The 13,255-nt window shown below is 38.0% G+C and overlaps 2 protein-coding genes across 2 annotated transcripts; one reads left to right on the top strand and one right to left on the bottom strand.

Moving 5' to 3' along the window:
* Positions 1-316: 316 nt before the first annotated feature.
* Positions 317-3,134, bottom strand: eef1b2 (eukaryotic translation elongation factor 1 beta 2). Its single transcript, XM_084129546.1, has 6 exons — positions 2,734-3,134; positions 2,239-2,361; positions 1,914-2,043; positions 1,653-1,716; positions 648-773; positions 317-511 (listed from the first exon to the last, which is right to left on the bottom strand). The coding sequence occupies exons 1-6, from the start codon at positions 2,811-2,813 to the stop codon at positions 357-359; spliced, it is 678 nt and encodes a 225-aa protein (XP_083985672.1). The 5' UTR covers positions 2,814-3,134; the 3' UTR covers positions 317-356.
* Positions 3,135-3,311: 177 nt separating this feature from the next.
* On the top strand, positions 3,312-12,747 carry ndufs1 (NADH:ubiquinone oxidoreductase core subunit S1). The gene is made up of 19 exons (XM_084128653.1): positions 3,312-3,411; positions 4,032-4,114; positions 4,240-4,331; positions 4,420-4,527; positions 4,647-4,723; positions 4,830-4,911; positions 5,052-5,182; positions 5,601-5,786; positions 6,994-7,128; positions 7,224-7,338; positions 7,450-7,595; positions 8,920-9,048; positions 9,147-9,276; positions 9,370-9,530; positions 9,681-9,835; positions 11,647-11,822; positions 11,949-12,083; positions 12,169-12,241; positions 12,373-12,747. Exons 2-19 carry the CDS (start codon positions 4,036-4,038, stop codon positions 12,462-12,464), a joined length of 2,202 nt encoding a protein of 733 aa, XP_083984779.1. The 5' UTR covers positions 3,312-3,411; positions 4,032-4,035; the 3' UTR covers positions 12,465-12,747.
* The last annotated feature ends 508 nt before the right edge of the window (positions 12,748-13,255 follow it).

Here is a 13,255-nt window from a genome sequence, read left to right as displayed (position 1 = left end):
AAAAAATTGCATTCATTGATGGTAACATTAGAAATATTGCAAACTACGCAGTTTTGCAAAAGAGTTCTCATGGCCATGCTAAACCTGGCAATGTAAAGTCAAATAAATGACATACTTTTTCGTTATAATTGGCTGCAACATATTAGAAGTTGCACAGCATTTGATTCCAAAAATGACTGGATTAACTTCATAAAATACATGGTCTTAAAAAACAGCACATTAATACTAACAGCATTTGCCAAATATTTAAAATGTTAATTTAGAAGACAAAAGTATAATTTTAAATTCAAATAAAAAAAAGATCAAGAAACAAAGCTGCATTTGAAGTGCTTTTATTGGATTAATGCTTTGTGCTTTTAGATCTTGTTGAAGGCTGCCACATCCATTGACTGCACATAGTCCTCAAAGGCTGTGATGAGTTCCTCCAGCTGGTCTGTTCCAACTTTATCATCCTCCACTACACAGGCAATCTGCAGCTTCTTGATGCCATAGCCGACAGGCAACAGTTTAGCTGTACAGGAGGAAGTCAAGTAACAATTAGTGCATTAAATTACTAAATTTGGACAAAACTGTAATGGATCGAAAGGCATAACATTTAATCAGTTTTAATGAACAGTAGTTGCAAGGGATGGAATAGATTGACTTACATTGTCCCCAGACTAAACCGTCCAACTGAATGCTGCGTACACACTCCTCAAGCTTGGCCATGTCGGTTTCATCATCCCAGGGCTTGACATCCAACAGGATGGAAGACTTGGCGATAAGGGCAGGCTCTGTGCAGACATTAAAAAGACAGTGTCAATCAGAAAGAAAACAAAAGGAATCTAGCCATCACAATTTAACGACTAGTGAATGTCAGGTTAAGAAGAGTATCAATCACAAGATTCAGTCGAAAGATGGTGATGTGAAATCATCATTAAACTAGTCAATGTTGCTATCGGTCAAAAGTTAAGTATAATTACAAATAATGTTTTTGAAAGTAGTAGCTGATGTTCACCCAGGCTGCATTTATTTGAAAAATAATGATAATTTTATAATTGTAACTTATTCTTGTGATGGCAGTCTTTTTGGGGTCACATGATTCTTCAGAAATCATTCTAATATGCTGCTCAAGAAACAATGTTTAAAACAGTTTTTGCTGCTTAATTTCACAAACATTCAAAAGTTTAAGGTTTTTTTTTTTTTTTTTTATAAATAAAGAAACTAATACCCAAGCAAGGATGCATTCAAATTATTCAAAGAACCCTGAAAAAAATGTTTCATGGTTTACACAAAAACATTAAGCAGCAAATACAGTTTAAAACATTGATAATGGGAACCATTATTAATAATTGATCACCAACAATAATGGATAATAATAGAGCAACAAATCAGCATATTAGAATGATTTCTAAAAGATCATGTGTGACTGAAGACTGGAGAAATTATGCTGAAAATTCAGCTTTGCAATCACAAGAATAAATTACATTTTAAAATGTATTCAGATAGAAAAGTTTTACAATTTTAAAATTGTAATATTTCACAATATTCCTGTTTTAACTGTATTTGATTAAACAGTCTTGGTGAGCATAAGAGACGACTTAAAAAAACCCCCCGGAATTATTCTTAACTTTTGACCATTAGTGTACATTTGAAAGACAACAAATACATACTTTTTGCCTTCTTTGCGTTGTATGCTGCAAGCCTCTCCTCCTTGATTTTTTTGGATTCCTCATCCTGCAAGGAAATAAGATTATTAATCAGGTGTGCAGACGGTGCACAAACATACAGCAACTGCCTGGACATTTTTCTACTAACTGGCTTTCAGAAACAAAAGGGGTCCATCACAACATCAGCCGAAAGATGGTGAGAAAATCATCATGTGACCAGGTAGTTGGATCAAAACACACCATCAGTCCTGCTACTGTATTTACCTCTTCCTCATCAGAACCAAACAGATCGATGTCATCGTCGTCTTCATCAGCCGCTGCGGGAGCTGCTGCAGTCGTGTCCTGCACACCAGCAGGGCCGTACTGACCGAGAGGCTTCTTCACACCTGGAAGGCTGAAGGTAAGAAGAGGAGAGTTAATCCATGTAACTGCACAAGAGCCCTTGTGACAGTCTTACATCTCCCAGCCAAATCAGAGTTTGAAGGATTGTACATCATTCACTCAGGCGAAAGATGGTGATAGAGTAATCATCATATATTGGGGGAAGTACCTGCAAAACATTAAATATTACAATCAAGCAACATATTACCTGCCCTTCTCCTTCTGGTAAGACTTGATGTGGTTGTACCACCTCAGAGCGTGGCAGAGGTCAGCTGAAGGGGCACCAGACAGGGCATCAAACACTGCAATATCAGCCTGAGAGGGCACATACCTGCCAAGAAAATGTGTATTGAGCAATCAAATGTGTAGAGATATTGGTGTTTTTCATCCTTAAGCAATTAGAGAGATTTATGAATGGAACTGATTGCAAAATGTTTATGCATGGATCAACAGTACAGCAAAGAAAATATGGCACCTCACAAAATCTTGGGGGAGGGGGAAGGGTACTACTGCAAATACAGATCCAAGAATGATCATACACATGTCTATATTAGTCATAGCAAAGAAATGAATGACTTCTGCCTTTGACGTTTATCACGGCAATCAGAAATTATTATAGTATCACAGCATATGGACAAAAAAAGTATACACATGAGTTGTTACAGGACAACTAAGACATAAATAGACTCTCAAAAGAGCTTACCCCTCGATATAACTTTTGTCTGCCAGAAACTCATTCAGAACTTTGAGTCCAGCGGGTGTTTTGAGATCACCAAAGCCCATTGTTGGAAGTTAGCGGTGAGACCTCGTGTACAGACGTTGAGCCCTGAGCTTGGAGGAAGAGCGAAGGAACGAGAACAGAACGTGAGATGGTCTTTATACGTCTGACGCCACGACTCCTCCCACGCTGACACATTTTATAAAAAATATACAAAAATAAGACATCTTTGACAGTCATTTGCGCTAGGTATGCAAGACGTACTTTTTGTAGATAATAAGGATAGCAAGATAAGCATATACTGTTTTTCACAGATATAACAACTACAGGAAAACGTGTTGACTGGTTGACTTTTAACGTGAAGGAGAGAAGGAAACCGCTTTTATGAGCGGAAATGACGACGTATAAATGTCAAAGTTCAACACAAAACGTTGGCTTTATTATTTAAAAATGTATTTAATATATTAATGTATTTTTACATACATGCACGCATGCATGTTCTATATTATAGAATAATCTGATACAATTAAATGTTTTTGTCATTTTTCAATGATCGATGTGAATCGGCTATTTCCGTCATCTCCTCCGTAATCACCCGAGTCACTCACAACTGAACCTACAGCAGTCGCGCTGTTCTGGTCTAGAAGGCCAAATAGCGTCAAGGTAACAATTAAATATTGCATTTTGTCTAGATTAGAGTGTAAACAGCGTTTTATCTAGACATTTGCTTTGTGAATAACTGCTGGCTTTATAAACGCATGCGAAACATGGGTAATTTACAGTAACGTTCTCCCCTGTCCTTGAAGCCACTGCGCCTCTGAGTGTTAGCCTGCTAACGTAACTAGTGTGTGTAGAATGGAAATGTCAACAGCATTGGTTTTGAATTTTAATTTAATCTACTTTGCCTTTACAGTGAGATATAGGTATATGATATACTTTGCCTTTACATAGATATATGCAAATGGTTCTTTTATAAATCTTTGTAAGGATACAAACATGCTATGTTGCTGTTATAAAATCTGGGATTTTGTAATCTTTGCCATATAACTTATTGTCTGCACTCTGCAGAGATTTGAATGTATAAGGAATTTATTAAATAATACTGTTATTTGCACACCTAAGATCTGATTATAAAGAAATATTGTGGCTATTTCTTTGTAATTTCCTTGTGTTACAAGGTACTGTGGCATATTTATCCATTGTTAACCTAGATACTAAGCATTGCAATAGTGGGGATCAACATATTACGTGTGCTTCTAATCACTTGCCATTTTCTTCTACAGCGACATGTTGCGTTTGCCAGCAGTAAGTCGGGCTTTGGCTGGGGCGGCCCATTCCAAGGGCTCCATTGCCACCACTAACAATGGTAATTTGCTCTATGCATTCTTTTTTTAATCTTTCAAGGTTAAGTGTGATGCCCATTTTTAAGAATGCTGAGAAACTTTACTGGCTTGTCAGTCATTTACTCACACTTGCTTGTTTTTGCGACAGTGTGGACATCAGTTCGGGCCTCAAGCAATATGGTTGAAGTGTTTGTAGATGGAAAGCCTGTCATGGTGGAGCCAGGGACTACTGTACTACAGGTAATGATGCAGAGACCATTTCCTTTTAATAATTCTATGCAAGGATTGTACATTCCATGTTGTATGTTGACATGCCAACTGTGTTTAGGCTTGTGAGAAAGTTGGTGTGCAGATTCCTCGTTTTTGCTATCATGATCGTCTGTCAGTGGCCGGTAACTGCCGCATGTGTCTGGTGGAAATCGAGAGAGCGCCAAAGGTAACATGCACCATTAAAAGTATTAAGATTATGACATCATTACGCATTACTGATTATTATCAAAATACATGACAGGTCTTACTTTAAGCACGTTTTTTCCATATGTTCTTCATCAACAGCCTGTTGCAGCGTGTGCAATGCCTGTCATGAAAGGGTGGAACATTTTGACCAACTCAGAGAAAACACGAAAAGCCAGGTTTGAGAAGTAGTTTCTTGCTTTACAAATACTTTTCACGCAGAGTTGTCATCATCACATATAATATTTATTAAAAAAAAATATTTTCCTATTGTGCTTATGATAGAGAGGGAGTCATGGAGTTCCTGCTTTCCAACCACCCTCTTGACTGTCCAATCTGTGATCAGGGAGGAGAATGTGATTTGCAGGTAAGAAAAACATTGTTTACTGCAATTTGAGAAAACTGGACTGTCAACTTGAGTATGCACTCCAGAATGAAAAAAAAAAAAAAAAAATCATCCCTGATACATTTCTTTATGATCACCTTGATGTTGTGCTGGATATATAGGACCAATCGATGATGTTTGGTGCTGACAGAAGCCGTTTTACAGAAGACAAAAGAGCAGTGGAAGATAAGAACATTGGACCGCTCATCAAGACTATCATGACCCGCTGTATACATTGCACACGTTGTGTTCGGTGGGTTGGAGATCTATTATTGTACAAGCTACATAAATGCACAAAATATGTGTTGTGCAGGGCTCAACAATAAGGATTATTTTCTGATAGATCAATTCAGTTAGTAGTTAATGTATTATCAGAAATAAATTTTTAAAGCCATAATAAACCTGAATTATTAATTTAATATATATATTTAATAATATTTATCATTAGATCACATATAAATACTTTTAGGTTTGATATATTTTAACATTTTTTTATCCGTAAGGCTACTTTGACAGCTATAACAAACTTGCTGGAAAATAGTGGCATATGGTACAAAGCATTACTGATTACTTTTTTTTTTTTTTTTGGTTCTATTACCTTCAGGATCAGACAGAGTGTTTCAATTCTAAATGTCTCTTTCTACAAATTGTTTTTGTGTGTAACTTTACAGTTTTGCCAGTGAGGTTGCTGGTGTGGAGGACCTGGGAACTACTGGACGCGGTAACACCATGCAGATTGGTACCTACGTTGAGAAGATGTTCATGTCTGAATTATCTGGTAACGTGATTGACTTGTGTCCTGTTGGAGCGCTGACGTCCAAACCTTACGCCTTCACTTCACGACCCTGGGAGACCAGGTACGATCCTGAGAGAGCATTTGCTCTCATGTGTACACTTTCATTAGCCTGGCTTCACCCCCCTACGTACTTCCACTCAATTTTCATTTTCCTTCAGTACTCTGTCTGGGTTTGCGGTATATTCATGGGTTTTCTCTGGCCAAATTTTTGGCGGTCCAATCAGTGAACAGGGAGTGGCTGAGAACGATGACGTTGAGGTCGTGCGCTAGTTTGAGTTGTAGGGTTACGTCACAACCAAACGTTAGCGATTGGTTATGGCAGATCCAGAGTGGCTCTGAGCAGATCCAATAGTTTTAAACTTTTTTTATGCTGCCTTATAATCCCTGAACATAGATGTGAAAATGCACTATCCTAAGAAAACAAAGTTTGGTCTCTTTTTAAAGAAGACACTCAGCAGAATATTGCTGAAGTGAAACCTCTTCAAAATTGAATATGTAAAAAAGTTATATAATTTTTTTTAAAAGTCCCACTGTAGTCAATAATTGTATCCCTTAAAACTCATCTTTGATCACCAAAATTACATATTTAAATCATGCCTTAAAAAAGCTTGAATGTAACTCTACACCCTTACCTCATTTAGTATACACAGTTCTATGAATATGCAAATTAGCACTGCCTCCGCTCACTCGCACCAGCTCAGAGATCCACTTGTTGACGATCACACGGTGATGTGATTGGTTACAAGGTAGTTTGTGACATCAGAAACACCAGCGATTTCAAACCAAATTATTTTTACTCAAAAAAAAAAAGAAAGAGATTTTGTTTAGGCTCTGTACCAAAAATAGCCATCAGGTGTCACCCACATTCCACTGAATTTTTTCTTCTTTCATAAATTAATACATTTCTGTCACAATATCACTTCTATCACAAGACAATCACCAAATACAAAACCTTGAGTCTCAGACCTTTCCAACAATATGTGTTTTCTCAAGTTTTGATTATAAAATAGTGCAGTAAATTTTGTAATATGAAACATGACACTGCCCACTAGGGGGGAGGAGCCTGCTAAAAGGAATTTAAATATTGTTTCCATGGTAACTCAATGTCAGATTTCAAAATGGTTTTCACAGGATGAATACTGAGGGTGTAAGCCTTCGAATGAATGTGTCCCGCTAGCCGGACAATGAGAGTTCAGGGGTTTTAATAGTGAGTTACTTGAATATGTGTACACTTTAATTTTTAAAATGCTGTTCTCATGTGTCTACAGAAAGACTGAGTCCATTGATGTGCTGGATGCTGTTGGCTCCAACATTGTGGTGAGCACCAGGGGTGGTGAGGTCATGAGAATTCTTCCCCGTTTGAATGAGGATGTCAATGAGGAATGGATATCCGACAAGACCAGGTGAGCGCTTAAAACAAGACAACGCCCCTCTCTTTCTTCATTCACACACACTCATGGTTAGTCTACTGTCCTGTCTCTGGCCCACCCTCTATAAGGTTTGCATATGATGGACTGAAGAGGCAGCGCCTGACCCAGCCCATGGTGAAGGATGCCAGTGGACAGTTGGTTGCCACCACTTGGGAGGATGTTCTTACACGTGTAGCTGGAGCAGTGAGTGATTGCAAATTATAAACTAGAATCATACATGTATCTGTTTAGTATGATATGCTTTGTTATTTGCAGACAGTAGATTTCACTGGTTGTGATTTTTGTGTTTTGCAGCTTCAAGGAGTTCAAGGTTCTGAAGTAGGAGCAATTGCTGGTGGGATGGTAGATGCTGAGGCACTAGTGGCTCTGAAGGACCTACTGAATAGACTGGACAGTGAGACCCTCTGCACTGAGGAGGTCTTCCCAATGACTGGTTCCGGGTGAGTCCTTATCCGATAAGAATGATGTCTGCCCTGATTTTAGTAATATCTCTTCTCGTTCACACTGATTTCAAGTAATTATTATTGGATTTTTTTCTAATAGTTATATTCATAATATATTGTGATGTTACTGCAAGCATTGCTGTTACTATTGGTCATCCCAAGGGTTAGAAATTTTCAACAAATTGCTTACTTTAAGGATTTGACTTGTGTAAATAACCACTTAGCAGCCACCTAGAACACCCTAGCAACCATATTTCAACTTGCTAAAAACACTGTTAGATCGAATGGAATCCCCACGTCAGAAATGTCAAATCCAGCCCCAGATGCCAGATCTTGTCAAAAGATATCCGTTTTGTCTGGTGTGCAACCCAGCAAAACCTGTCAACAGAATGTCTTGTCTTTTACCTAAAGACTCTATTAGCAGCCTTCTATCAACCTGAGAGTTTGATAGAGAAAGCCAGGGAAGAGCAGTAGAAGACAAAGTGATGATAATAAAAAGTGCTTTATTGAATAATCTTAGTTGCCTGTTTCAAAGCTCAGACTTCATCTAGATATTACACTACTCAATGATCTGAATTTTCTGACCAGTATGATTCCAACAAGTGTTATTATACCAAGGGAAAAACAATGGAAAATTATTGCTTTACAACATTGACCCTTGAAATGGAGACTTTCTTATCTCCTATTCGTGAAGACAAACATCCCTTTAAACCACACATTCATACGATTTAACAACAATAGCAAGCATTGCAAGAGCAAGGAAATACGTCCATAAGACTTTTAGATTTCTTAAGATTTCTGTCCCTCCCTTTGAAAGTCCATTCCACCAAAACTTTCAACCTTCAAAAAGTACATGAAAGTAATCGATCAAGCTATTTGCTATATGAATCAAGCTATTTAATCCAGGTCTTGGCAAGAATTGTTAGATGAATAGACTTAATTTAAGCTTTTATTCACATTCATCAATACACATAGATGAACACAAATATGGTCAATGGCAGCTTGTATATACTGTCTTGACACGTAAGAACAATCCTCATTGGTTCTCGCGTGTCAAAAAATAATGTTTGAGCTTCAATTAATAAGGATTACGATATCTTTATGAACTTGTTGAAGCTTAAATTTAGGTGTAATGGGCTTTCAGTGGAGGTACAGAAACCTCTCTGGTTTTATTAAAAATATCTTCAGTAGTGTTTAGAAGATGAACAAAAGTCTTATGAGAATGGAATTGGGGGTGATCAATTGATGACAGTTTTGGTGAACCATCTCTTTAATCTTACTATTACAGATTTAAACTCATTTTGCTCTTTTGGCTCCTTAGAACCGACCTGCGCTCCAATTACCTCTTGAACAGCCGTATCACTGGCATTGAGGAGTGTGACCTTCTGCTTCTGATTGGAACCAACCCACGTTACGAGGCACCTCTCTTCAATTCACGTGTCCGCAAGAGGTAAAACCATTGCACACTCTTGTTTGCAACAGTTGGAACCAGTTGAGCAGGAGTCATTTCACTCCACCCCACTTTTTCTTTTTATCCCCATTCTTCAGTTGGTTGCATAATGAGCTTGAGGTGGCCATGGTTGGTCATAAGGTGGACTTAAGCTACAGTTACAACCATCTGGGTGAAACCACACAAGTTCTGCAAGAGATTGCTGATGGAACACACCCTTTCTGCAAGGTAACATTATTTAATAATGTTGGTGTTTAGCATGACATCATCAGAAGTTGACTCTTGAATGAGAAAGAATTGGAGTATGGTTTTGTATTTCAGGTCCTAGCCCAGGCCAAAAAGCCCATTGTAGTGGTGGGTAGCTCCGCTCTCCAGAGGGATGATGGGGCAGCCATCTTTAAGGCTGTGTCCACAATTGCTCAAAATTCTCGAGCCATCAGCGGTGTTGAGGAGGGATGGAAGGTTCTCAATGTGCTGCACAGGTCAGATACTGCCATAAGTGTGTATGCATATGTGGACCTTTCTTTGAGTATCATTTCTGTTCTATATGGTTTTGTGTGAATAAAAGAATTGTGAATGTTGACCCTTTGCTTAGCACAAGTACTGACCTTGTCATATAAATGTAACCTTAGGGTGGCCAGTCAAGTGGCAGCCCTGGACCTGGGTTACAAGCCTGGTGTTGATGCAATCCGGAAGAACCCTCCCAAAGTACTGTTTCTCCTGGGAGCTGATGCTGGTTGTATCACCAGAGCAGATCTTCCCAAAGACAGCTTTATCATCTACCAGGGTCAGTAACCTCACTTGCAAAGTTTGTATTCTATACCAGTGATTCCCAACCCTGGTCCTTGATTACCCTTAGCAATGCACATTTTAGATGTCTGTCTCCCTAATCAAACACACCTGATTCAACAAATCAGCCTAGGGTTAAAAGGATAGTTCACACAAAAATGAAAATTCTGTCATTAATTACTTGCCCTCATGTCGTTCCAAACCTGTAAGACTTTCGTTCATCTTCGGAACACAAATTAAGATATTTTTGATGAAATCATATGAATTGAGCGTTTTTTTGTCCCGATTTTCTTAGGAGACTTGATCGCTTTATATGATGAACAGATTTAATTTAGTCTTTTATTCACATATAAACAACATTGATCGGTGACCATAAACAGAAGCTCAACCGAACCTCATTGGTTCTTGCGGAAGCTCAAACATGTTCTCACAAGTCAAGCGACCATGTTTGAGTTTCTGTTTACCACAACTGATGTTTGAGTTGATGAATGTTTATACGTGAATAAAATCCTAACTCAATCTGTTTATCATATAAAGTGATCGTGCAATTCATATGGATTCATTTTACGATTTCTTTAATCGTCAAAGTGGTAGTTGCGTAGCTGTCAATGGAGGGACAGAAGGCTCTCAGATTTCATCAAATAGATCTTCATTTGTGTTCCAAAGTTGAACGAAAGTCTTACAGGTTTGGAACGACATGAAGGGTGAGTAATTAATGACAGAATTTTCGTTTTTGGGTGAACCTTTAAGACTCTCAGACCTCAGATGGATGTCAGATAAGAGAGGGAGAGCGGAGAGAAACCACAGCTCTATACTCTTGTTCAGTAACGCAATCTCATGGCAAAATTAGGGATGCTCATATTGACCGTTTAACCGTTTACCGAAAGTAAAAATTTTGACCGATTAATACTATCAGTTAAACGGTTTAAAAAGTTTTTTTAAGCTTTTTTTTTTTTGCTGCATGGTTTAAAAATAAAATACTATATAGCTTAAATTTATTAACTCACGGAGCGCGTCGACGCGTAACCACACACGTGACACGTGCCTGCAGACATTTTTTTCCTAGCAAGGCAAGCAAAATGAAGCGAGCAATAAGAAGCACTGTGTGGGATCATTTTAACAGAAAGGGTGACGAAGTTACCTGTAAATTATCTGTCCCATCGGAGAGGGTGTTTTCTGCCGCGGGTCTAACTGTCAACAGGCTGCGCTCCAGACTGACCCCACATCACGTTGATATGTTGCTTTTTAAAAAATAAAAATTAGACAAGGTGTTGAGGTAGGGCTGCTATTTTTATTTAACGAAAAATCTTAGTCTAACGGAAAAAAATTGCCGGTTTTTGAAAGCTTCGTTCAAACGGATTCAGTGTTTTTTTTTTTGTCATCGTAATTTGTTAATTAAGTTTAAAAAATATATTTAGTGTAGGCCTATTTTGTTTTTTATTTGTATTATTTTATTCTGTTTTTCTCTCACTGTCAGAAATGCTGCAGGTGCGTGAATTTAAACTGAATCCAGGTTCTGTTGTTGATCTGTTCTGTATGCTGCTGTTTGCACTTTGCACGTTAAAATAAACCCTTTGATTAAAAAAAAAAAATTTGTATTTTTTTTAAAGGGTCACAGATACGCATCAATTTTATTTGTATTTAATGCCAATTCAATATTATAATCTTATCAGTTAACGGTTAATAATCGATTAACGAGTGGCGGTTGTCGGTCGGGAAAATTAATCGAAATGAGCATCCCTAATCCAAATAAGAATATACGTATAAGAATATACTGTATAAGTTTAATGGTACCACATGCTTATCCAGGTCACCATGGAGATGTAGGTGCACTCATGGCTGATGTCATCATGCCTGGTGCTGCATACACCGAAAAGACTGGCACATACGTCAACACAGAGGGTCGTGCCCAGCAGACTAGAGTGGCAGTCACTGCTCCCGGTATTGCACGCGAGGACTGGAAGATTTTGCGTGCCGTTTCTGAGGTACGCTCCTTAACCTGTACTTTAGCAATGTACAACCTGTTCCTCATATTGTTCATATACCTTTGCTGAGCTATTCTTTAGAAGAAAGTGTAGACTGTTCAGTACAGATTGTTTTTGTTTGCTCAGCTGGCAGGAATCACACTGCCGTATGACACACTGGATGAGGTAAGGAGAAGGCTGGAAGAGGTCTCTCCTAACCTGGTGAGATATGATGATGTAGAGGAAGCCAATTATTTCAAACAAGCCCATGAGCTTTCAAAGGTTTGTGTTTTTTTTTTTTTTTTTAATTTTTTTTTTAAATCTCCACTACTTGAACTGTTCACTAATGTTCTCCTGGTCTCCTTAGGCTGTGAATCAGTCATTGCTTGCTGCTCCTATTGTCCCTCCTCAGCTCACAGTGAAGGATTTCTACATGACCGGTAGAGTAACAAATATATTATGTTGGTTTAATGAGTTATATTAAGTTCTTATGTTTGAATAGAATGCTGTAACCTAGTGTATGTCTTTGAACCTGCCATTTACCATTGCCTTTGGTTGTCTTTCTCTATAGACCCCATAAGCAGAGCCTCTCAGACAATGGCCAAGTGTGTGAAGGCTGTGACCGAGGGGGCAGCAGCAGTTGATGAGCCCTCAATTTGTTAAAACTCCTTCAGGCACACCAATCTATCTATAGTAATGCACACAAAAGTAGTCATCGTCAAGTACATGTACAAACACATACCTGGATTTTAGCATTACTTTGCTGTTTGTCTCTTGTGTCTTACATAGTCATACTTCACCAGAGCAGCAAAATGTGTGAAATTATCATATTTAAATAGGCTTTGAAGGGTGTTGTAAAGTTTTCATTCCCACGATTAAGTTGAATGAGGTCTGCTTTGTTTTGGAAAGCTCTTATTATAATAAATAAAAATGTATTATATCAATATACTATTGTCGCCGTTCACATTGCTGGTCTAAATTCTTTAAAGTAAGGGTGTAGTAGAAAACTAAATAATCTGTTTTGGTAGAAGCTAGGATGGAAGTGTAAGGGGAAAATGTTTTCTAAAAATAAGCATCTTGATTGGGTTTCCTTTTTATTAATGAAGTTGGATTAAGTGCAGTGTAAAGCCTCTGAAAATATATACACTTATAATTTGAAAGAATTCTATCTGTTGAATAATCTTAAATTCATTTATAACAAAGTAATGGATTATCATGGGTTTTACTCAGTTACTGGTCAAACTTTACCTGCCCTTGATCTTTACTTTTTTTTTTTTTTGCTATGTTAGGATCATGCTGACATCACTGACTGAATAGGGGGCAACACAAGACACTTAGAAATATCAGTAACACCTGCTTCAGAGTTTATATCACAAGTCTTGTCACCTTTATAATATTTATTGATAGCAACGAAGGGAAAATATGACTGACAAGAATGTTATCGTCGCACGTGA

Source organism: Abramis brama (genome assembly GCF_963993115.1).
Source record: "Abramis brama genome assembly, chromosome: 11".
NCBI classification, from domain to species: Eukaryota; Metazoa; Chordata; class Actinopteri; order Cypriniformes; family Leuciscidae; genus Abramis; species Abramis brama.
Note: the sequence above shows the minus strand (reverse complement) of the source record. Positions and strands in the feature narration are given on the sequence as shown.

Excerpts from the sequence above, each read along its gene's own strand:
- eef1b2 (XM_084129546.1), bottom strand. The coding sequence starts at position 2,813 with ATGGGCTTTGGTGATCTCAAAACACCCGCTGGACTCAAAGTTCTGAAT. Across the intron at positions 2,044-2,238 it reads TACCAGAAGGAGAAGGGCAG|CCTTCCAGGTGTGAAGAAGC; the intron begins GTAATATGTTGC and ends TCTTACCTTCAG. Across the intron at positions 774-1,652 it reads CAACGCAAAGAAGGCAAAAA|AGCCTGCCCTTATCGCCAAG; the intron begins GTATGTATTTGT and ends ATGTCTGCACAG.
- ndufs1 (XM_084128653.1), top strand. The coding sequence starts at position 4,036 with ATGTTGCGTTTGCCAGCAGTAAGTCGGGCTTTGGCTGGGGCGGCCCAT. Across the intron at positions 9,049-9,146 it reads AATTCACGTGTCCGCAAGAG|TTGGTTGCATAATGAGCTTG; the intron begins GTAAAACCATTG and ends CCCATTCTTCAG. Across the intron at positions 9,836-11,646 it reads CAGCTTTATCATCTACCAGG|GTCACCATGGAGATGTAGGT; the intron begins GTCAGTAACCTC and ends ATGCTTATCCAG.